The following is a 22,493-nucleotide window of genomic DNA, read 5'->3' as shown; positions in this document are numbered from 1 at the left end:
GACAACAAGTTCCTTTTACACAATTTATTCCTGCCAAAAACAAGTAGAAAGAAACATTATGCCATCAGCACACAGGCTCCTCCCACTTCCTTGATCTTCTCCTCGGCCTTGCGGCTGAAGAACTTGGCTTTGACGATCACGGGCTGCTTGGGCAGCTTGCCTTTGCCCAGAACTTTGTAGTAACCCTGCACAGGAAAACAACAATGAGACCAAATTATTTATGAACACATAGCAAAAGCGTCAAATATTACGTAGCTGGCCGTATCGCAGGATCAATTACAAATGGCTGGAAGCAAAAACAAAAACGCATGAAACTGAACCAACATTTATGTGGTGATGGCTGAGGAAAAACGTATAATACCATACAAATATCAATTTAACAATCATTAAACAGAAACCACTTGTAACCATTTTCAACCTCTGAGTTAATCTTTATAAGTAAAGAAACAAGAAAAATTAAAGATGGAGACTAGAGGAAATGAAAAGAAGGAAGGTTATCTAGAAGCTTACAAAGTTTGATTTTTCAAGATTTAGAAAATATCCATCTAACCTGATAAACATCTGGGGCACAAATTAGCACTGCTATGGCAACGGCTTTTCAGTTTATTTTATGTACGGAGCCAATCCAACTCATTTTCTCCTCACACTACAACAGTTTCAAATTTAAGCTTTTTAATCGCAAATGTTAATATGTAAATATATTCTCGCTGAATGTGTTTACCTATTTCAGGTAAATGTGATTTTTTTTTTTTTACTGTTTAAACCAAAAGTTAAATCTATGATTTTTCTAATTTAACGCCTTTCTGCATTAGCTACTGTGGCACAACTTCCAAATTTAGGACAGAATGGAATATTTCTCTTTCAGGTCTAAGACAAAAAAACCAAGCTTATTTCAAAGTGCCTCAAAATTCTATTCAATCTTAAAACATGATCTTTGATTTCAAGCTTTTAATCCCTTTCCAATAAATTTGAAACAGAAATCCTGCTTGAAGCTACATTTCCACCAAATCCACAGATCAAAACAAACCACGTACCAAACCACTACTACCACAAACAAACTTCTGGTTTTACGCTCACAGACCAAAGTTCTGCCTGTGGATCCCACAAAGTGCAGATTTTAGGTGAATGGATCGACGGGGAGCTTACAGCGCGCACGGCGTCGATGACAGGCGCGGGGCCCTCGGGCTTCTTGCCGTAGTTGACCCGGGTCTGCTCGCTCACCAGCGTCCACAGCTTGTCCAGGTTGATGGTGGGGCAGTAGGACGTGTTCCTCTTCAAGTGGTAATGTCTCATGCCCACCTTCCCAAAGTAGCCCGGGTGGCTGAGGAAGACAAACCGGCACTGGTTCAAAACAAATCTATGAAGACGTGAGGAGCCAGACGGAGCGTTTTCATACAGCAGAGGAGACGGTAACTGGTTACTTCTTTTCTTTTTTTATCCCACATGAGAGTTCCTGTCCCTCCAAGCTGGAGGCTTGGACTTGTCAGAGTTTCTTTGCTCTGGCAAGGCACACGCCTAACAATGGACGGGCAGGTTTACTACGTCAGAACTTATTCTGCTAATGTGTTTCAAACCTTTAGCGCATTAGCCCTTTTTCAGAAAAGACAAAAACCACGTCAAGCGAGCGTGAAAAACTTACTTTATGCGATCTTAAGGAAGTTATTTTGATTTTTGCCACTTGCATCAAACTTTAAAATATGCATTACATAAAAACCCTTGATAAAAACACGGCTGTTAGACCGTAAACACAAAACGTTGGGATACGAGACATATTAGGGACTAGCAAGTTAACGTCACGGTCATGCATCAATATTCAAGGGGGTTGTTTCAAGTCTGGTAAAAACAAGACTTCCAACATACCCGATCCCACCAACGAGCCAAACAAGAAAGGCGTTTTTGATTTTTTAATACTCACTATTTGTCAAAGTTGATTCTGTGGTGATGCATACCACCAGCATTACCACGACCTCCAGGATGCTTCCTGTGCTTCCCTGCGGACAGAAACCAGCTGCTCTTAGGGATAACTCTACATGACCTGCTAACTCTGATCATTCTGCATTAAACCCGCAGAATATGCTCACCAACGCGACCATGTCCGTGGCTCACATGTCCTCGGAGTTTCCTGGTTTTGGACTTCTTGGTAGGCTGTAAGAAAAAAAAAAAAAGTTGTTTATGGTTGAAACTATGAACCGATTTAGCTTAGCAATTGTCATTTTCGAAATCGATGAGGATAACTAGACATTTTCTTCTGATGAAAGCCGACTTTTAACAGTTCCAATGCATTTATTTAACTAATTTAGAGCCACAAATTTGTGTTTCAACCACTAAACTCGCTGCAGTGTACAGATACACTGCATGCCGTCTATGAGCTGGAAAGCTAACAGCTAAAACCACTAGCCGGTGGATAGTTGTGCTACTACGACACCCAACAGCGAAAAGAAATTTTATACGGCAGCCATATTATTATTTGAAGAACAAATGTTCGTGTAGTCGTTATAGATATAATGTTAATGCCGAAAAAGTAGCTAAACAAGAACCGCGGCCCTAGAAAACCCGGTTAGCACAGTGTAAAACGCTCAGAAAGTCAGCCAATCTTAATAAAGTGTACAAATAACACACAAGGACGGTCACTGATAGATGAATGTATATAACGAGAATGTAAGTTTTCTATATTTTGGGAGTACAAATGAGGATGGGAACAGATTTCGCTGCATTTCAGTACACAAGGACTACATGGTAGCACCTACCATCTTGGAGGTTAGCTGAAAGAGGAACGGGATTTGGAAACAACGCGGTTTTGTGCGAGACTTGCTTTCTTGACAAACTCGGGCTTAACAGCCACAGCGACGCCTAACGTTACATAGCGGAACACACACTCAGAGTTAGAGCTGATTTACATAAAAAAAAAAGGTCCGTTATTCAAAGTTTGCGTTACACCTTTACAGAGTGTAACTTCTCATTGGTTAAAATAACACCCAGGGAGAGGATATTCTCACCCTCAAATGGTTTTTCAGCGGCAGACTGACACATCAGCTGCAGCTGCTCGCCAGCATCATCAGAGTGGTAAGATCAACCATTTTAAACAAAGTCACATCAAATATGATCTTTTATTTTTATTGCATTCTGTGGGACAGACATTTTATGAAAGTTAGTTGTAAAAACAAAACGGTAGAAGGAAATATTCAATTAGCCAAAAATATAACGCTTTTTAGCATAAATAAACCAAAATATTATCATATAAAACCGCTAAAAAAAGAAAAAAAGTACAAAATGTGAGGCGTCTCAAAAAGAACCAAATAATGTCAGTGCATAACTGAGATGCTTTGTCAAAAAAAACAAAAAACAAAACTGGATTGCCAAACATGATGCTGTGTCTGTGTAAAACAGATTCCTGGGCAACACATATATTAATATTATATACATAATATTTTGATCTATAAAAAATATTTCCTTCTAATCATATGGGAGTAATGCCTAATTTAAATTTCACAGGAGTGGCTGAAGGCTGCTTGAGGAGTATTTTACAAAACAAAGCAAAGTGGAAATGCTGTTATTTTGACTTGTGCTAATTTTACATACAGTAGTTAAAATGCGTACTCAACATATGAAGTCACGGAAAAGAAATTACAAAGAAAGTTATGTTTAAAAAACTGTAATGACATGGTGAACAAGCATTGAACATGCTAACAGAAATTTATTGAAGGAGCAGTGTTATGAGTTAGTGCCATTTTATCAAGTAACTTTGCTACGTTGTTGTTTCAATAATGCTGTACGTATCAAATATGACTTAAAAATTTCTTACTTTGTAAATAACATCTTGAAATTTGGTCTTTGTCTCTTTAAGAAACTCCCACTCTTTCTGAAACTCCGCCTTCAGGAAGTCATCACAACATGGCTCCTCTATTAACCCTTTAACCACATTTTTACCAGCGTTTCGCTGAGAAGTGTTTCCTAGAATGAACTGATGCACAGATGCTCAGTTCCACCAGATGTTTGCTAATTGCTGGCTGGCTAGTCTGAAGGAGCTGAATGGTGCGTTTTGCTCAGTTGAGTGGTTGCCATGGGAAATTAAAGGATTTCTCAAACATGCATGAAGGAATCAAAGCAACACTACAGATATATTTTTGACGAGGGAATAACATGATGTAAAGCTACATTTTTAAAAAATATTTTAGGATTTTGATGAATGTAAACAATTCTCAAATATTTGAAAGTGATGGAACAATCTTGTGGGGGAACAGCTAATGAATAATGGAGCTAATGTATTAAGCCTATCATGGATCAGTTCATACCATCTCATGGATTTGGCTTCCTGTTAATGGATTGTAATTTGTATTAGCAGAAGGATTTTTCTGGGCTCCTGCCCAAAACCGGCTCCAGCCTAGGGGCCCGCATCCATGTAAATCCGGCCCCATTCCTCCTCCAAACATGTTGTGTGTAAAGACATCCAGAGAGTACAGGTCTCCCAGTTTGTGACGGGCATGTTCAAGTCTTCAGCAGAAAACTGTAAGCAGGCTCCAGAGCTCTTTTTCTTCATCAGTGGAGTGTTGCGCAGTGAGCGTGCATAGAGGCAGTTTAGCACCTTTCCTTTTTTCTTTTGTGGGAAAAAAACCCTCCTTACTGTTTCCAGATCTTTGTGAAGCCCTCGCTCTTCGACAACTCTTCCTCTGACAGAAATCCTACCCAGCTGAAGCTAGTCTAAAGGGACGTTTTCTTCTTTTCCCCTTCTGAATTACAGCACACTGGAACATTAAGGAGTTTAAAAATCCAACTATAAACACTGTCATGAAAGAGTAAGACTTTTTTGTGAAGGTCTTCTTCTTTTCTTTTAACTAATCACAACCAAGTTTTTTTTTGTTTTTTTTAAATAACAAACACCAGAAAAAGAAAAACAATGAATCAGGGCGCCTGGAACGTGTTTGACACAAACACGTCGCCTGTTGTGACTTCTGGCGAACAGAGCTGAATTATCAGGGGGCTGATTCTCCGTCGGCTCTCCACCAGTCAGATCACACATCTCCTCTCCCCTGATACTGGACACATGGAACGGGTCCGTCCCTCTCCTCTGTGGCTGTAGACTCACTCATCTTCTCCTGGATATCTGAAGCTGACATCTTGGTTTTAGATTTATTTATTTCACACTCAGGTGAAGTTTAATAATGTTTTGATCTAGTTTGTTTTTCTTTCTTTTTTACTAGATAAGTTTGTTTTCAGTATCTCTTTCATATCTGGTGCCTTTTGTTGTATGGTTTCTAATTTGGTTTTTCTTTTCTTTTGGGTGGAAGATTTTAGAGAAAAACCACCTGAAATGTTAGTTTGACTGATTTTGTTTCCCGCCGTGTTTTCTGCAGTTTTCTGTTTATCTTTTGCCCTGTCCAACACGGAGCTCGCAGAGGATTTCAAACCGGCAGCGGCTTCTGTGCGTTTCCTCTCCTGTTTGTTCGCCCCCGAGAGGCCCTGATCTCCGGGCGATGGCGGCCCTGACAAAGAGAGGCCATGGCAACTTTCCCCAGAGGAGAGCCGCCCCGTTGCCACGGGGAGTCGGGTGCAGAGAGCCGCCGACACCAGAGACGGGTCCGCGTCTGGCGACAGCGGCGGAGGAACCGGTCCCAGCGATGGAAAATGTAACGCACACATACTCTTGTTTTTATTCAAGACTGACCAAGCCAATACATGTGAGACGAGTTAGTCATATGAATATTATTTTGACACTAAGTATTATTATTATTTTTTTTAATGTAGTTCACCGTTTCTGGATTGGGCCAGTTGGAAAACTGGTCCAGGACAGAAAAAAATCGAGCATCTTCTTCTGGGGAACTGGAAACTCAGGCTTACAAAAGTGTCAAAGATTTACTGAAGACGATGAGGTAAGCAGCCTTGTTGCTATGATTCTAATCTGTAATGTTTAAAGGAATAGTTTGAGATTTTAGATAATTGCTGCGCTCACGTTGAGTGGAATTTTAAAATACGGACTAACACAATTAGTGCAAAATTGTCAGATGGAACCACAAACAAACAAAAAACAAAAAAGGATGATGTTATCAAAATGTCTTGCAAGAGAAATTTGCATTCAACCCTCATCTGGCTGTTACCTTTCTGTGCAATTCTGCTCGATTCTAATCTCTGCTATCTGCTCCGTCTGGGATTTCTCCCATTGAAGTAGATTCCTCCGGTAGAATTTCATCCAGGCCAATCAGCAAACAGAAGGAGGTACTGTGCCGCGTTAGGGCCATTGTAAATAGAGTAAATTTCAGCAAAATAAATAAATAAAATAACATTTTGAGATTAATCTTCATGCTAACCAATAAAGAAAGAGACACAGACACTCTCCTACGGTTTATGTTAAAGTGAGACATCTGGCGTGTACCCAAGCTTTGCTATAGTTATGTTATTATAGCTTTCTATTTTCTATTGTTGAGCTACTTGGAGGTCAAGTGAAGACACATAATATATTGTCACTGGAAGTACTATACTTTGTTCTAATGTATATATAAATTACTTACTGTGAGTATTGGTTTATTATGTCTTACATTAACATTTAAGTGTACCTTCATATGTTTCAACAAACATTATAAATTAGGGATGGTCGATATCCGATATGCTGATATACTAAAACTGATTTGCCTGATAACCGATATTAATACCGATATCTTTTTTCCTACACCTACTTACTACAAACTATATGGCTTACTCTACTGAGGAATTAAAATACTGCATTATCTTTGTCAATTTAGCCTGCTGCCAAATGCAAATGCTAAAAAGGAGGCTGAAAATGATGCAACACTTTAAACTTGAATTATGTTTAATGTCAGTCTTATTCATAACATCTGCTCTCTAAGACAATGACGCTCAAAACACTCGAACGGTGCAAATTTGTAAATCTTCGCAAAACTAAACTCAGCCTGTTCACAAGCAACAAATGAAAAGCACATCAGTTGTGCATTAATACTTACCAGTTTCTGATGACGTTGTGCTGCAGGCATCATTGTCACTGGTTTGTCATAGAAAATCAATAATAATTTGAGAGGCATCACAAGCCGCACTACATAAAGATAGACAGCAGGTGGACCCAGAGAGCTTCTAAGTTCACCACTTATTTTCTGACAGTAGCAGTAGCATGTGGATATATCTTCACTCGTGGAAACATTTAGTGTAATAAAACAGTAATACAAATAACAATAACAACAACCTTTTATTAGACCAGGTTTGAGAACACATGATCACTTTTACAAGAGAGACCTGGCCTAGACTGGCAGCATACAGAGAGAAAAACATCAGCAAACCTAGACATACAATAAAGCATAGGCAAATACTCGAATAAAACAAATATGCAAGATAACCAGGGGCCTAGTAGAGAACTTTGTGGTATCTCCTTGTGAATAAACTGGTCTTCAGAGGAAAGACCATCACAGTGGACAGCCTGGCCTCTTCCTCTAAGATAGTTTCCAAACCATCCAACTGCATGTGTAGAAAACCTAGCGGATAAGTTTACACTTTAATTTCATTGAAGAACCTTGGTAAGCGTATGTTTTACTTTTAGCCACAATAAGTCACTTAGCTCATTTTTTGTGTGTGCATATTTTTCATATATTTATCTCTTTCTATATAGCTAACTTTAGTCGGCCTAAAGCCTTTTTATTTACTGATCAGCAAAGGCATTAAGTCACGCTGAAACTTTCTGAAAATGACTCGATGACTTTGCTGAGTTGATCGACTCACGTTTCCTCGGGTTATTTTCGCAGGATTCATCCAGAAGCCCAGAGGATTCTGGGTAATTCCGCAATTGCTGTTGTAAGTCTGGAGCGCCTGAACTTCCAGCGTGTATCGTCCTCATCTCTGCAGCCAGTGGTGTCTCTGGTCCGACTGCCTCTTCAAGCAGATGTAGTTTCTCTAAACCGTCCTCAACAGGTCCGCAAGTTTGCATATTTTATTTGTCTGAGACAAAGATAAGTATGACGGTGGATTAGGGCCATCGGAGAACAAAAAAAGGCAGTAGATCTCCATCAAAGAGCCTTGACGTTTTGAGATTAATCCAAGACATTTGCTAGAAAAGACGGGCATTTCTGAGCTTGAGAAGTTGAAAATTTACCAGAAAAAGACTAAATTGTTTTTAGATTTATCTCAGAAAATTTCTAAAAGAAATTGGAATATGAAAAGTCAAATATGTTAGAAAAAAAAACTCAGAAATTTTTAGATTCCTCTCAGAAATGTTTTTGAGAAAAATCAAGAACATTTCTGAGGCTTGAAAATTTGCTTGACTCTGGCATTTTGAAATTAATCTGTCAAGTTGTTGTCGTTTTTTTTTTTTTGCAAATTTTTGACTTTTGGAGCTCAGAAACTTTCTTGTTTTCTTTTTTCTAGAAGATTTTTTAGTTTTTCTGTGGAAATGTCCTCCTTTTTGTTTATATCTACAATTGCCCTAATATGCCGTCGTAGATAAGTGTGCATTTTGGTTCCTTAATTCTGTTTTCTATGCTATCTGTTGACAGAATGTGTTCAGTCCAACTCAGGAAGACATTTTGGAAGTCAACGAAGGCCCACCCCAGTCTGATGAGTGTCAGGTAGAAACCGTGTCCGCATGCTGGACTGAACCGTACTGCCCTGCAGGTTCACCGTACGGAGAACCAGAGCAAGACTCGGGCTTTGACTGTGAATCCAACCCTGATCAGCCTTACATCCTTCTGGATTCCGGATCGGATGATGGGAGAAGTGAAACAGAAACCTTCTACTTGGACCCAGACGCGAAGCAGGCCGTGGTGATGGAACTGGACCCGGAGGCGGAGGCGAACCGGGACCTGTGCCTGCAACTGGAGGACGACCCTGATGTTAAATGCGAAGCCGACGTATTGGAAACGGAGCTCAGTGAAGACGGAGGCCCCGACCTGTGTTGCCTGACCAAACCGGAGTCGGAATCCGGAGCGGGGACTGAACAGACGGAGGAGAGTGAAGATTTTTGTGCCGTTTGTCTGAACGGCGGAGAGCTGCTGTGCTGTGACCGCTGCCCGAAAGTCTACCACCTGGATTGTCACGTACCTTCTCTCATAAGCTTCCCTGTGTAAGTACCGTGGGAACATGTCAAAGTTCACACTTCGGATTCGAACCTCAGGACATAACATGTCTAGATCTTTCAGTAGGTGAGATTGGCGTTTCATTTAGGTGTCCTTCACACCATGCTAGCCTAATTTATTTTATAACGGCTATACAGCACATGAGGTCACACAACTTCTCCAACTAAAGTCCAACTAAAAGGACTTCTTCAAGAAGCTGCAACAAAAAAGTAGGATATAGACCAGGGCTGTCAAATTCATTTTGGGCCATATCAAGATCGCTCATGTCCTCAAAGGGCTGAGTTTAACAAACTACACTTATAAAACACATTTAAAAAAACAGCTGACTCTTTTCAATAAGTTTCAATTAAATGTTATTTCATTTATTTGAAATGAAATAACATTGAACATCTTTTCACATTTATGTAATTTGGCTGTATACAGACAAAACTATTTTGATTTGATTGATGAAATAAAAATTACAAGTGCACAACTGTTTTCTTGAAAGCTCTATTTTTGTGTCCCTAGAATCTGGAGGGCCACAGAAAAAAAAAATGTTGAGCAGGATTTGGTCCCCAGGCCTTGAGTCACATGACACATGGGCTTTAGCACGTGTCATGTGACTAACAGTTATCTGGCTAGCTAGCTATCCAGTTAAAGTTAGCTAGGGGGCTAGCTATCCTTTTTTGGCTAGCTAGCTAAAGAGTTAGCTAAAATGAAGATTAGATAGATAATATAGATAGCCATGTTCAAAACTAACACCAATACATGACTTGTGATAAACTAGCAGTCATACACTCTGTCACAAGGCATTCATCCATTCTCTCCCTTACCCATACCCACCCAAACTACTACCTACATGCTCTGCTAAGCTAATGACAGAACTGGTGCCGACTCCACCAGCGCACTGGGACTGAAACGGACGGCGCAGATGCAGAAATGTGCCGTTGCTTTAAGGTGTTTCAGCTAATCGCTACAATATCCCAAAGCAGATGAGAAATCCACATTAATCGTGATGTGATTACATGACCGAAAAAAAAGCAACTACGAAAAATATTCAGTATTTGCTGTGCACTAATACTGTTGTTGTCTTCAGAATGAGGTGAAGTTTTTAAGATTTCCTCAAGAGATCTTAGGCATTTTACTAATACTTAAAAAAGTGACCACAGTTGGAAGAGATAGTTTGTAGTAACTTGAAAAGAACATTAGATTTTTATTGGGGGGGTTTTCTCCAGCGTTTTCATTCCTATATCCTGATCTTAAATCGACAGAGGAGACTGGGTGTGTACGCTGTGTAGAACTGACAAGGACCCTGTGGAGAACACACACCCCTGTGAGGCGGTCAGAGTGCCTTACACACTCTCCGACCAGGACCAGAGAGTAAGTTTTAATACACAATCAGCCGTCTGATTTAGATTAGGAGAGTGCTGAAATTAAAGGAGAATTACAAATTCTCAAATTTGCTTCAACTACTTCTTCAAATCCTCGTTAACAGGGTTCCTCTCTCTTCCTGTGATTTTTTTTTTTTTTTTTTTATCTTGCAGAGGTGTGAGAAGCTGTCTCTCATGCTGTACTGTCACCCCCTCAGCGTTCCCTTCCACGATCCCGTCAGTCCTCTGGTCAGTTCAACACAATCACCTGAAATTCCTCCGCAACTCTGACGTCTTTTAGAAACCACCTCGGGAAAAAACGTACCCTGCTAAGACGAACCATCACAAGTGCGATTGGACGCGGTAGTGCGTGTGATATCTACGCAAAATAAAGAATCTGAAATCTGTGCTTCTGGTTCAGGGTTACCATAAAGGTGTTTTTTGGCCATTCTGGAATGAAAACATCATTTTGGCTACAGATCCTTTAAAACCCAGGTTGTGATTTGGGAAACGTGTTTTAAAAGTGATTGCGGTGGTTTTGGGGGGCTGAGAAGGCTTGGATTCACCAAGGAAACATTCATTCACGAAACACCGTTGTTGCTAAAGGTTTCTATACAAGCTACTGTATTATTGGTTTTATGTAGAGTGTGCTTTACTTTTGTTGAACTAATTGGAAAAAAGTTTAACCCCCAATTTACAACCAAGCAGGCACACTTGTCTCCTTCTGCTCTAATTCTTGACAATGTTCCCTAGGCCCGAAACTACTATCAGATCATCAAGAGGCCCATTGATCTGTCAGTGATCCGAAGGAAACTGGACAAATGCAACACCCTGCACTACTTCACAGCAGAGCAGTTTGTCGACGACATCTTGCTGATGTTCAAGAACTGCGCCACTTTCAATTACGTAGGTTTACTGTTAGGAAAATATAGTTTCCTAACTGGGAAACTATATTTTTCCTTCGAGTTAAAGTCTGTTTACACAACCCAGATTCTGAAAGCGGGTCTCCAGCTTTTAACCGTTCCTCCGTTTCGTCCCGGGCAGCCAGACTCGGAGGTGGCCCAGGCCGGCCGGACCCTGGAGGTGTTTTTCCTCAGCAGCCTGAAGGAGGTTTTCCCAGAGCAGACGTTCCCGTCGGCCAGCCAGGACAGGATGAACAAAGCTCGCAACCGGTGGCTCAGCAGGAAGAGGAGACATGTCTTCAGTGGAAGGAAATTCTACCTATAGAATACATACATGTCTTCTGTTTTCATTTAGTTTTCTAACGTATGTCAGCAAGCTTGAATAACAACATAGCTAAAGATGGAAAAAATATTCACAGAGACTTCTTATGTTTGGACTGGAATCACTCATTTGTCAGCTGTTATTTATAGTTTTACAAGAAAATGTAGTAGACTGTCTTCTCTGCTTAACAGGAAGGTCAGTTTATGTTACAAATGAACTATATTTTTCTACTTTGGGGGAAAAATCCGTCCTTTAGACTTTCCAACAAGATTGGTTCAATCAGCTGTTAGTCCTGTCTTGAACAACGCCATGCTTCTCTGTTATTGTTCACACTTGTTCAATACAGATCCCTGTCATTGAAAATAAATTCTGCCAATTGTGAAAATACCTTAAGTGGCGCCCCCTAGTTGTTCACAAAATACTGCATATAAACAGCTGTTTATTTGCCGTTATGTGAGCTCAAAGTGTGACGTGTACAGTTAGCTCGCAGCTAGGATTGTATTTAAAAGTGATAATGGTTAAGTAGCTTAAGACCGGGTCACTCAAAAGAAAAGATGAAGATACCGGTAAAAAAGAAAGCAACTTCAGAATTACTGAAATGATCAGCGCCATTCATGTTTGTAGGAAGATTTTTTTGTTTCTCTTTGTGAGTTGACGGTGACGAGGCGGAGAGCAGCAGTGCGCCCCGTGCAGACTAACTGCATCTGTTAACACCTAAAATAAAAAAAAATTATTTAAAAGAAACAAAGCTCAGAATCCGCAAATAACTCAAAACGTCCCAAAGTAAACTTGTTCGTGGTTTTGTCATGGCCAGTCACATTTACCAAGAAGCACCACCCTTCTCATTAGAATGAACAAAGAAGACAACAATAAGTGAGTTAAGAGACTAATATTTCCATTTCAGGCTGTAAATATTAAAATGTTGGGTTATTGTGGGGGCAATTTCAGGTCAGGTCGTCCATGACTGTGAACTGGGTTAAGTTGTCCTCAGCCTGAAAAAGTGTCGTCAGAGTAATGGAGGCTAAACACAAATGCAAGAAACTGATTTTTATCTACTTTGTGATTTTTTCCACAAAATCCTCCAAAACGTGTAGGATGGAAATGTAACACAATGAGCAGGAAGCAAGCTGCTCTCCATGCGACATTGGCGCTGCATAGTCATCCTCCTTATGCGAGAGCCGGTCCGTTTCTCCTGCGATTCTTGTTCTGCTCTGTGCGTCGCGCTTCCATTAGTGCCCCGACTGCAGCGTTCAGATTTATGAATCCAAATCATATCAGCAAGAGTTTTTTTTTTTACTTCAGGACATTTAGCTCAGATGCTGCTCAGCGTAAATCACCACACACAAAGAACCAAAAGACGCATCTTCGGCTAATTTGTGCCATATCATGTGCACAGAGTTACTTTGACTCTGTGCTTTCAAAAGACTCTCCCACCCCTTCCTCCCTATACTGCATTGTGTTTAGAGCTGCAGCACTTGGACTCTATGAGCATCATAAAAAGACTTTTAAATAGGGGAAGAAAAAATAATCCATTGGAAGCACTAATGAAACCCACTCTGCTCCCCCCACCCCCTCCTTGTAAATATTGTGTGTTTGAATGAAGTGAAAGTCTGGCCAGCACTCCTGTGGTTAATGTTCAGATGAAGTGGCGGAAACTGACCATGAGATGTTATTACGGAGACGTTTTAATGCTTTAACCCACTTTATTCAGTCCATTAAACCTTAGTCACATGTCGGCCTTCCTTGTTCATCTACGGCTGCATGTCCCCCCTCCAACCACCACCACCACCTTTCAGGGTTTTGTTGTGTAGATGTTTCATTTAAGGACATCAAAGCGCGCCGCCTTTGTTCTGTCAGTTTGAATCACTAATGCACAAAAACAAGAGGAAGAAAATCAGACATACCTCCAGCTGCAGAGAGGAATGGCTCCTCTGATAAGACCGTCTCTAGTTCTTTATTTGTTTTAAAAGAAGAAAAAAAGATCCCCAGCGTCCATTAGCTATGATTAAGCCGGCAGTATTCCTGATTCATATCACAGAAGCATCATTTTAGAAACACTGCAAGATCCGTCGCTCTTTTAAGAGCGGCTGGCTATGATTTGTTGCAGTTCTCTGTGATTTGTGGACATTTAGACTCATTTCCTCACTTCCACTCTCGGTAAGATATTGCATTAAAAACGCTTGACTCACTCAATCTTGGGCCTGCCAAGTATATAGACAGCGTCTCCCTTGGACACTGGAAAGCCAAGCTGATAGTTTATTACATCCTCTTTGTCAAAACAAGACAAATCCAGCCAGTTAAACAGATACGGCATTTTTTTTAAACAAGATGTTTCAACTTTTTTTTCTCAATTTTAGATGTTTTAAGCTGTAAGAGACCGTGTGTGTGGGGTAGTTAAAGGGGTAGTTCAGAACGCTTTAAAGTTCTTTAAAGGTAATAAGCTCTTCAAACCTGGTAGCTAATTCCTAGAGGCTGAAGCTAACGGCTAATCCGAAACAGAATCAGACTTAAAAGAACTAAAATCTCAAGAACTTCGCTGCTGTTCATGTGAATGATTTGTTATGAACCTTTAAGCCAGGGGTCTCAAACTCCAGTCCTCGAGGGCCGCAGTCCTGCAACTTTTAGATGTGCCTCTGCTGCACCACACCTGAACAGAATAATTAGGTCATTAAGACTCTGGAAAACTGATCTACACAAGGAGGAGGTCATTAAGTCATTTCATTCCAGTGTTTTGTACCTGCGGCACATCTAAAAACTGCAGGACTGCGGCCCTCGAGGCCTGGAGTTTGAGACCCCTGCTTTAAGCCATTATCCCAGTTGCAGTGGGCGAATATTACCAAGGACTCCTCACATTGCTAATAGAAGTTAGAAGATATTTTGTTGGATAGGTCAGCCGTTTTTTTTTTGGTTTTTTTTGCGATTCCGCCATTACGGACATTTACTTAAAATCAACAGATCCCTGCAATTTCTCGCGCGAATGCATAATGGACCTTACCACAGGGGCCGCTTTTCATTGGCTGATGCCCATTCTACATGGTCACGTGCGTGGCCGTCTCACAAACACACGCTTCCCGTTAGCTAAGTACAGCATAATGGCAGTACCAGGGGCGATTCTAGGATCTGACCTTTAGGGGTGCTTAGCCCCCAGTAAGACTAAGACCCATGAAAAGATGTTCATTGGTGCGGTTTTCTAAATCTAACTGCTTATTAACATACATTCACAAACAAAATTAAGAGACAGTAATTCATAGAATAAACAATATTCATTTTACTCAAACATATACCTATAAAGAGTAAAATCAGAGAAACTTAAAATTTTTCCCAGAGGTGTATAAACTCAGTTTGAAACAGAATCTCTAGAACACATCATGCCTGTGTTGTGTTCCGGGGTTCTTTGTTTTCCTTGTGGGAGTCTGCTTGCTGCTTCTCACCATCTAGCCACCAGATAGCGCCAGACTCACCTCTCTCCAGAGCGGTGTGTCGTCATCCTGCGCACCTCAGATCAATCTGCTCGTCAGGCGAGGTGTACAAGAGGAGCTGACTGCCAGTACTTCGATGCCTGAGTGTTAGCCAGTAACGGTGTTTTCCCTGAGATGTCCTGGATTCTCCTCTTGATGATTCCCCCTGGCTTCCTATACTAGACCTCCCTCGTGACGCCGTGGAACATACCCACTGGTTGCCCGAGTTTCCAGACTCACCTCCTCCGTCTGATCGCAAGTTCCTCCTGGATGTTCCGACTGGCAGTTGTGCCGCTCCTCTGTCTCTGTTCTGCCTGAGCCTACCTGTCCGCCCTCCGACAACACTCCCTCGCAGCCTTCTGGATCTCCGTGGCCAAGCGCTGTTCCTCCTGGACCACAAGGAAACAAGGTCCCCGAGCACTGCGGTTATCCCTCCAAATCTACAAACTCCTGTTCAACAAGTAAGATTATTCCAATTTACTGTCATCACTCCCGTCTCCTATACCCTGTGAACTCACCATCTTCTTGCTGTGTTCTTTATAGTGTGCCGACCACTCCGTGAGCCTTTCCCCCCCTGGATAGACCCGTTATCTTCAGTGCATTCTATCATTGCTGTTGTAATAAATTCACTTATACTATATATTGCTCTCCTGTGTCGTGTTCTGCATGTGGGCTAGAAATATAGACTCAACATGACAGCCTGCCAACATCTGCTAACATTAATGACACACAAGCAGCTGTGGAGTGACACAATCCTAGTGGGGGTCTGCTGCCCAGAAATTAAAATAAAATCTACTCAAAACTATGCATTTCCAGTCATTTGAAGAACATTTTACTTAATGCATAGAATTAATAAACCTAAAGCCAGTTTATTATCAAGGTAGAAGTTCAGGTTAAAGACTATTGAAAATGAGTCCTTAACCTGAACGTTATTTGAAAATCATACTTAGAAATTGTATTACCCTTATTTTTATCTGAACATTATGCAGCTGTTGGCCTTTTTTACAAGAATGAATGTCCACCTATGGAAAAGTGGACATTATGAGTCGGGGTTTTATTATTTCAGTTCACAGTTCATGAAGTGGGCCTATCATAGTTTCTATTAATTCTATATTCAAGAAAGAATTTGATGTAAATTGTACGTTTTGTGATTCATATCCTTAAACTGTTGTCCACTTCTTTTGGCACTGTCCCTTTGTTGATGCTTTTTGGCAGAATCGGTGTGACTTTATCCACAACAACATAGAAGCACAATCTATGCTGTTATGGGAAGATGTCTTATTTGGCCTCACTAAAAACAAGCTTAACAATTCTGAGTTTCTCATTAATCCTTTATTGCCACGAGCTAAATATCATATTCATTGTTTTAGGTAGGGAAAGCCATGCCTTGCTACATTTTACAATGAAGTTCAGTTTTATATCCCGACTATCAAAGACTCTGACAAAAAATAGCTATTAAAACAATTGAAATCTGTATTGCTTTGAATGAACCGAAGCCCCTTAGCTTTTTCTTTTTCTTGAATATGTTTATCTATATTTGTTTTTCTTGAATATGTTTATCTGTATTTGTCTATTTGTTTTTCTTGAGGCATAACAAATTTTTCACCCTGTCGTTATGTATCTGTGAATAAAGGTTAAAAAAAAAACCATCCCACTTTCCCCCCTCCACACCCAACAGACTTCTTGTGGCTTTGATGTCAGTGATGTCACTCATCCTGTCTATGACATCACTGGTGACTGTCTCTGTATTCCCAGATTCCACAGAGAAATTCATTTGCAGTTTTAAGCTCGACTCAGAAAGCAAACAGAATGGCAGGACAGGGTTTCTTGTTAGTAAAAATTGACGTTTTACGAAAGAACCACGAGAAGCTGAAGAAGGAAAATGAGCAGCTTCAGCAGACGGTGGAGAACTTGAGGGCAAAATTGCAGAGCCTCAACAACAGCCGAAATAACAGTGCAAGAAGCTGGCAGGAAGAAAATGAGATCCTTGAAAGACAAAATGAGCATTATGAAAACCAGATAAGGTCTCTTAATTTGAACTTGGAAGAAACGAGAGCTACAGCTCAGCGATTAAAATGTGATTGTGACGACATGGATAGGCTAAATGTGCTCTTTGAACAGACACTAAACACAGTCAAAACAAATGCAGAGGACTCAATGATTGAAAAGTCCAAAACACTGTACTGGCTTAAAGTGCAGAATGAAGAGCTTCAAAAAGAAACCTGTGCTTTGAAAGCAAAGCTTGAGAGCATTAATGCCAGGGTGGCAGAAGAAACCAAGGATGTCCGGCCAAGTGAAAAGACCCCTGATGAGACCCCCGATGAGATCCCAAGACCAACATTGTTCCAAAGAGTTGGACGTATTTTTATCAATATGTACGAATCTGGAACGTTAAGATACTGGGTGCCACCGTGGATTTTTTAATTTCTAAACTTTGGCCAACAAAAGCCCTCTTAGATACATATCTGCATAAATTCCTTTAAGTAAACAGGAGATAATAGTCCACTGCTGAGGCTTCCTTGTTTAACATAATGGTCTGACATTAATCTTGTCTTTAGCTGGCTTCTTCGTCTTGAGACAATTCCACTCCTTCAACAAAATTCTGGAAGGGTCTCAATGTTTTCAAATAATTCGCTTTTCCCTTTTTGGAGATATGTTATGCGTTCCAGAGGTAAAGTCTTCAGCATTTGCCTGATCCATTGTTTGATACCTGGTCCTGTTGTTCTCTTCCAGAATAGTGCTATCAGTCTGTTAGCTTGTAGTAGACACATATCAATCAATGGTTGTTCACATTTGGTAAACAAAGTATTTTTTTGGATACAGACTTAAAATTAGAAAAACTAGATCTAGTGCAACATCCTTTGAGACAAGATGTTCCACAGTTTTTTTAATTGCTTTCCAAAATTTTTGCATTTCCCTGCATTCCCAGATAAAATGAAACCAAGTCCCCTTTTCTTCTAAACATTTTGTGCATGTGTCTGGTATATTAGGATTGTACCGATTTAAATTGACTGGTGTAATATAGATTCGCATTAACCGTTTGTATTGCAGTAACCTTAAGAGTGAGTTAACAGTTTGTTTCTGAGCCTTTGTACAGACAGATTGCCAGTCCTCCAGTGACAGGTTTACTCCCAGGTCTAATTTACAGGCTTCTAGTTTCAGTGTTGAGTCCTCTAGGGAATTCAAAACCATAAAGTTGTAGAATTCTGAAATCGCACCTTTACTTGCGCTGTCATGATCTGCATTGTAGAAGGTGGTGAAGGCAGACAGGGTAGACCAGGTAGAAGTGAATGATGATTTAATAAGTAACCGGTACAGAGGGTGACGAGGAAACACTAGGACCACTAGGGGACTTGGAGGGCACACTAGGGGACAACGAGGGAACACTAGAGGGCGACGAGGGAACACTAGGGGCAGGAAACGAGGAGGGAGCACTAAGAAACTCAGAGGGACTAGGAAACGACAAGGAAACACTGGGAAGCTCAGAGGGTACGCTAGGGAATTCGGAAAAAACACTAGGGGACTCAGAAGGAACACTAAGGGGCGATAAAGGGTCACTAGGGGCACTCGGGAGTTTGGAGGGGGCATTAGGAAGCTCGGAGGTGGCAGCGAGGTGGGGGACATGGAGTCTGAGTGGACCATGTTCCGTGCCTCCATTGTCGAGGCGGCCGATGGGAGCTGTGGCCGCAAGGTTGTCGGTGCCTGTTGCGGCGGCAATCCTCGAACCCGTTGGTGGACACCTTCGGTGAGGGATGCCGTCAGGCTGAAGAAGGAGTCCTATTGGGCCTTTTTGGCCTGTGGGACTCCGGAAGCAGCTGATGGGTACCGGCGGGCGAAGCGACATGCGGCTCGGGTGGTTGCTGAGGCAAAAACTCGGGCGTGGGAGGATTTTGGAGAGGCCATGGAGAAAGACTCCTGTACGGCTTCGAGGAGATTCTGGTCCACCATCCGGCGTCTTGGGGGGCAAGCAGTACAGCACCAACACTGTTTATAGTGGGGATGGTGTGCTGCTGACCTCTACTCGGGACGCTGTGGGCCAGTGGGCAGAGTACTTTAAAGACCTCCTCAATCCCATCAACATGCCTTCCATTGAGGAATCTGAGCCTGGGGACTCTGGGTTGGATCCTTCAATCTCTGGGGACGAGGTCGCCGAGGTGGTTAAAAAGCTCCTTGGTGGCAAGGCCCCGGGGGGTGGATGAGATCCGCCTGGAGTTCCTTAAGGCTCTGGATGTTGTAGGGTTGTGTTGGCTGTCGCGACTCTGCAATATCGCATGGATATCGGGGGCAGTTCCCCTGGATTGGCAGACTGGGGTGGTGGTCCCCCTGTTCAAAAAGGGGGACCGGAGGGTGTGCTCCAATTATAGAGGGGTCACACTCGTAAGCCTCCATGGCAAGGTCTATTCAGGGGTCCTGGAGAGGAGAGTCCGTCGGATAGTCGAACCTCGGATTCAGGAGGAGCAGTGTGGTTTCCGTCCTGGTCATGGAACACTGGACCAGCTCTACACCCTCGGCAGGGTTCTTGAGGGTGCATGATAGTTCGCCCAACCAGTCTACATGTGTTTTGTGGACTTGGAGAAGGCGTTCGACCGTGTCCCTCAGGGAGCCCTGTGGGGGGTTCTCCGGGAGTATGGGGTACCATACTCCCGGTATGGTATCCCATTGATACGGGCTGTCAGGGGCCTGTATGACAGGTGTCAGAGTCTGGTCCGCATTGCCGGGTGTAAGTCGGGCTCATTTCAGGTGAGAGTTGGACTCCGCCAGGGCTGCCCTTTGTCACTGATTCTGTTCATTACTTTTATGGACAGAATTTCTAGGCACAGCCAAGGTGTTGAGGGGATCCGTTTTGGTGGCCTTAGGATCTCATCTCTGCTTTTTGCGGATGATGTGGTTCTTCTGGCTTCATCAGGTCATGATCTGCAGCTCTCGCTGGAGCGGTTCGCAGCTGAGTGTGAAGCGGCCGGGATGAGGATCAGTGCCTCCAAATCCGAGGCCATGGTCTTGAGCCGGAAAAGGGAAGAGTGCCTTCTCTAGGTCAGGGGGGGTGTCCTGCCCCAAGTGGAGGAGTTTAAGTATCTCTGGATCTTGTTCACGAATGAGGGAAGAAGGGAGCGGGAGATCAACAGGCGGATTGGCGCAGCGTCTGCCGTCAAGCGGGCGCTGTACCGGTCCGTCGTGGTGAAGAGAGAGCTGAGCCAAAAAGCGAAGCTCTTGATTTACCGGTCGATCTACGTTCCCACCCTCATCTATGGTCATGAGCTTTGGGTCATGACCGAAAGAACGAGATCACGGATACAAGCGGCCAAAATGGGTTTTCTCCGTAGGGTGTCTGAGCTCTCCCTTAGAGATAGGGTGAGAAGCTCAGTCAGCCGGGAGGGACTCAGAGTAGAGCCGCTGCTCCTTCACATCGAGAGGAGCCAGTTGAGGTGGCTCGGGCATCTGGTCAGGATGCCTCCTGGACGCCTCCCTGGTGAGGTGTTCTGGGCATGTCCCACCCGGAGGAGGCCCCGGGGAAGACCCAGGACACGCTGGAGAGACATTGTCTCTCGGCTGGCCTGGGAACGCCTTGGGATTCCCCCGGAAGAGCTGGAAGAAGTGGCTGGGGAGAGGGAAGTCTGGGCCTCCCTTCTGAAGCTGCTACCCCCACAACCCGACCCCAGATAAGCGGAAGAAGGATGGATGGCACTAGGGGACTCAGAAGAAACACTAGGGGCGACAAAGGGTCGCTAGGGGGTGACAAGGAAACACTAGAGGGCGAGAAGGAAACTCTAGAGGGTGACAAGGAAACTCTAGAGGGCGATGAGGAAACACTAGGAAACTCGGAAAAGCACTAGGGAACTCAGAGGAAGAAACACTAGGAAACTCAGAGGAAACACTAGGGGACGACGAGGGACAACTGGAGGCACTAAGAAACTCTGGGGAGGCACTAGGGAACTCTGGGGAGGCACTGGGAAGACTAGGGGTAGACCCGGAGGGAACACTGGGACCACTAGGGGGAGGTGACTCGGAGGAATCACTAGGGGGCGGCGAGAGAACTATGGAAACACTAGAAGGCGACCAGGGAACACTAGAGGGCGACGAGAAAACACTAGGACCACTAGGGGACTTGGAGGGCACACTAGGGGACAACGAGGGAACGCTAGAGGGCAACGAGGGAACACTGGGGGCAGGAAATGAGGAGTGAGCATTAAGAGACTTGGAGGGACTAGGAAAAGACGAGGAAACACTGGGAAGCTCAGAGGGTACGCTAGGGAATTTCGAAAAAACACTAGGGGACTCAGAAGGAACACTAGGGGGTGATAAAGGGGCACTAGGAAGCTCGGAGGGAAAACTAGGAAGCTCGGAGGGAAAACTAGGAAGCTCAGAAGGAGCAGAGAATAAACTAACTGGGGCCGAGAACCCACTAACTGGGGTTGAGAACCCAATAACTGGGGTCGAGAACAAACTAACTGGGGTCAAGAACCCACTACCCGGGAAATGAGACCCCCTTACTGGGGCAGGATGCACAGAAACAGCAGCGGCTAGAGGCGCAGAAACAGCAGCAGCGGGAGGCGCAGACACAGCAGAAGCTGGGGCCGGAGGTGGTTCTGGTCCCAGAGACGCTAGAGTGCCGGCTGGAACGCCGGCTGGAGCAAGCTTGGGTGCGGAGGCTGGAGCTGAATGTCTTTCCTGGATAAACTCGTCATAGAGTTCAAAAAGTAATTCCATCATGAAGGAATCTCTTCATCATGAAGGAGTCCCGTAGTGTTTTTTCTGAATTCCCTAGCATACCCTGAGCTTCCCAGTGTTTCCTCGTCGTTCCCTAGTGTTTCCTCGTCGTTTCCTAGTCCCTCCGAGTTTCTTAGTGCTCCCTCCTCGTTTCCTGCCCCTAGTGTTCCCTCATTGTCCCCTAGTGCGCTTCCAATGGTTCTCTACAGCAAAATGTCAAGTGCCTGAATTCTATGGTGCGTTCACACACGAGTCAAAAACACGTCCGACGCTTCAAGTTCGACGCGTGTTCTCTTTGAATGCAGACGCTTAACGCGTTTCGCGTGTCTGCTGTACATTCAAAGACTATGTGAAAGAGAGTCAAGGGCGCGTCAGCTCTAGTCGTTGTTTTGCGTTGGATGCTCTCGACACGTCAAACGCTTGAAACGCTCCGCAACGGCCCTTGACGCGCCTCCACATAGAGTTTGACTGTAAACCAGTTGCGCCTGACGCTCAAAACACGTTTATTGTGAACGGAACAAAGTGGACACGTGTCGAACTTGAAGCGTCGGACACGTTTTTGATGTGCGTAACGCGTTTGGTGTGAATGCACCATTAGACAACACCAAACCTTGACAATACCAGAATACAAAACTACTCCTAACCTCAGTCTAAACTTAATCTACACCTTAACCCAGATACTAAATATG

At 43.2% G+C, this 22,493-nt stretch overlaps 2 protein-coding genes and 2 long non-coding RNA genes across 5 annotated transcripts; 3 read left to right on the top strand and 1 right to left on the bottom strand.

The window, feature by feature from the left end:
• Positions 1 to 9: 9 nt before the first annotated feature.
• Positions 10 to 20,936, bottom strand: rpl27a (ribosomal protein L27a). Of its 2 annotated transcripts, XM_032590122.1 has the most exons (7): positions 20,916 to 20,936; positions 17,921 to 17,923; positions 15,618 to 15,623; positions 2,082 to 2,145; positions 1,916 to 1,991; positions 1,147 to 1,321; positions 10 to 185 (listed from the first exon to the last, which is right to left on the bottom strand). In XM_032590122.1, exons 3-7 carry the CDS (start codon positions 15,618 to 15,620, stop codon positions 57 to 59), a joined length of 447 nt encoding a protein of 148 aa, XP_032446013.1. In that variant the 5' UTR covers positions 15,621 to 15,623; positions 17,921 to 17,923; positions 20,916 to 20,936; the 3' UTR covers positions 10 to 56. The 2 variants fall into 2 exon arrangements, with proteins under 2 accessions (XP_032446013.1, XP_032446004.1); XM_032590113.1 differs by lacking the exons at positions 15,618 to 15,623; positions 17,921 to 17,923; positions 20,916 to 20,936 and adding an exon at positions 2,748 to 2,807.
• Positions 4,463 to 8,148, top strand: LOC116737125 (uncharacterized). Its single transcript, XR_004342741.1, has 4 exons — positions 4,463 to 5,146; positions 5,352 to 5,624; positions 5,743 to 5,867; positions 7,743 to 8,148. It is a non-coding gene; the product is annotated as an uncharacterized LOC116737125 (long non-coding RNA).
• On the top strand, positions 8,425 to 12,034 carry LOC116731820 (tripartite motif-containing protein 66-like). Its single transcript, XM_032581678.1, has 6 exons — positions 8,425 to 8,432; positions 8,501 to 9,055; positions 10,319 to 10,427; positions 10,592 to 10,666; positions 11,171 to 11,323; positions 11,462 to 12,034. Exons 1-6 carry the CDS (start codon positions 8,425 to 8,427, stop codon positions 11,642 to 11,644), a joined length of 1,083 nt encoding a protein of 360 aa, XP_032437569.1. The 3' UTR covers positions 11,645 to 12,034.
• On the top strand, positions 15,114 to 15,741 carry LOC116737131 (uncharacterized). The gene is made up of 2 exons (XR_004342743.1): positions 15,114 to 15,560; positions 15,643 to 15,741. It is a non-coding gene; the product is annotated as an uncharacterized LOC116737131 (long non-coding RNA).
• Positions 20,937 to 22,493: the final 1,557 nt, after the last annotated feature.

Source organism: Xiphophorus hellerii, chromosome 2 (assembly GCF_003331165.1).
Source record: "Xiphophorus hellerii strain 12219 chromosome 2, Xiphophorus_hellerii-4.1, whole genome shotgun sequence".
In the NCBI taxonomy this organism is placed as follows: domain Eukaryota; kingdom Metazoa; phylum Chordata; class Actinopteri; order Cyprinodontiformes; family Poeciliidae; genus Xiphophorus; species Xiphophorus hellerii.
The sequence above is the reverse complement of the archived record's forward strand: the minus strand, read 5'-3'. Positions and strand labels throughout refer to the sequence as shown.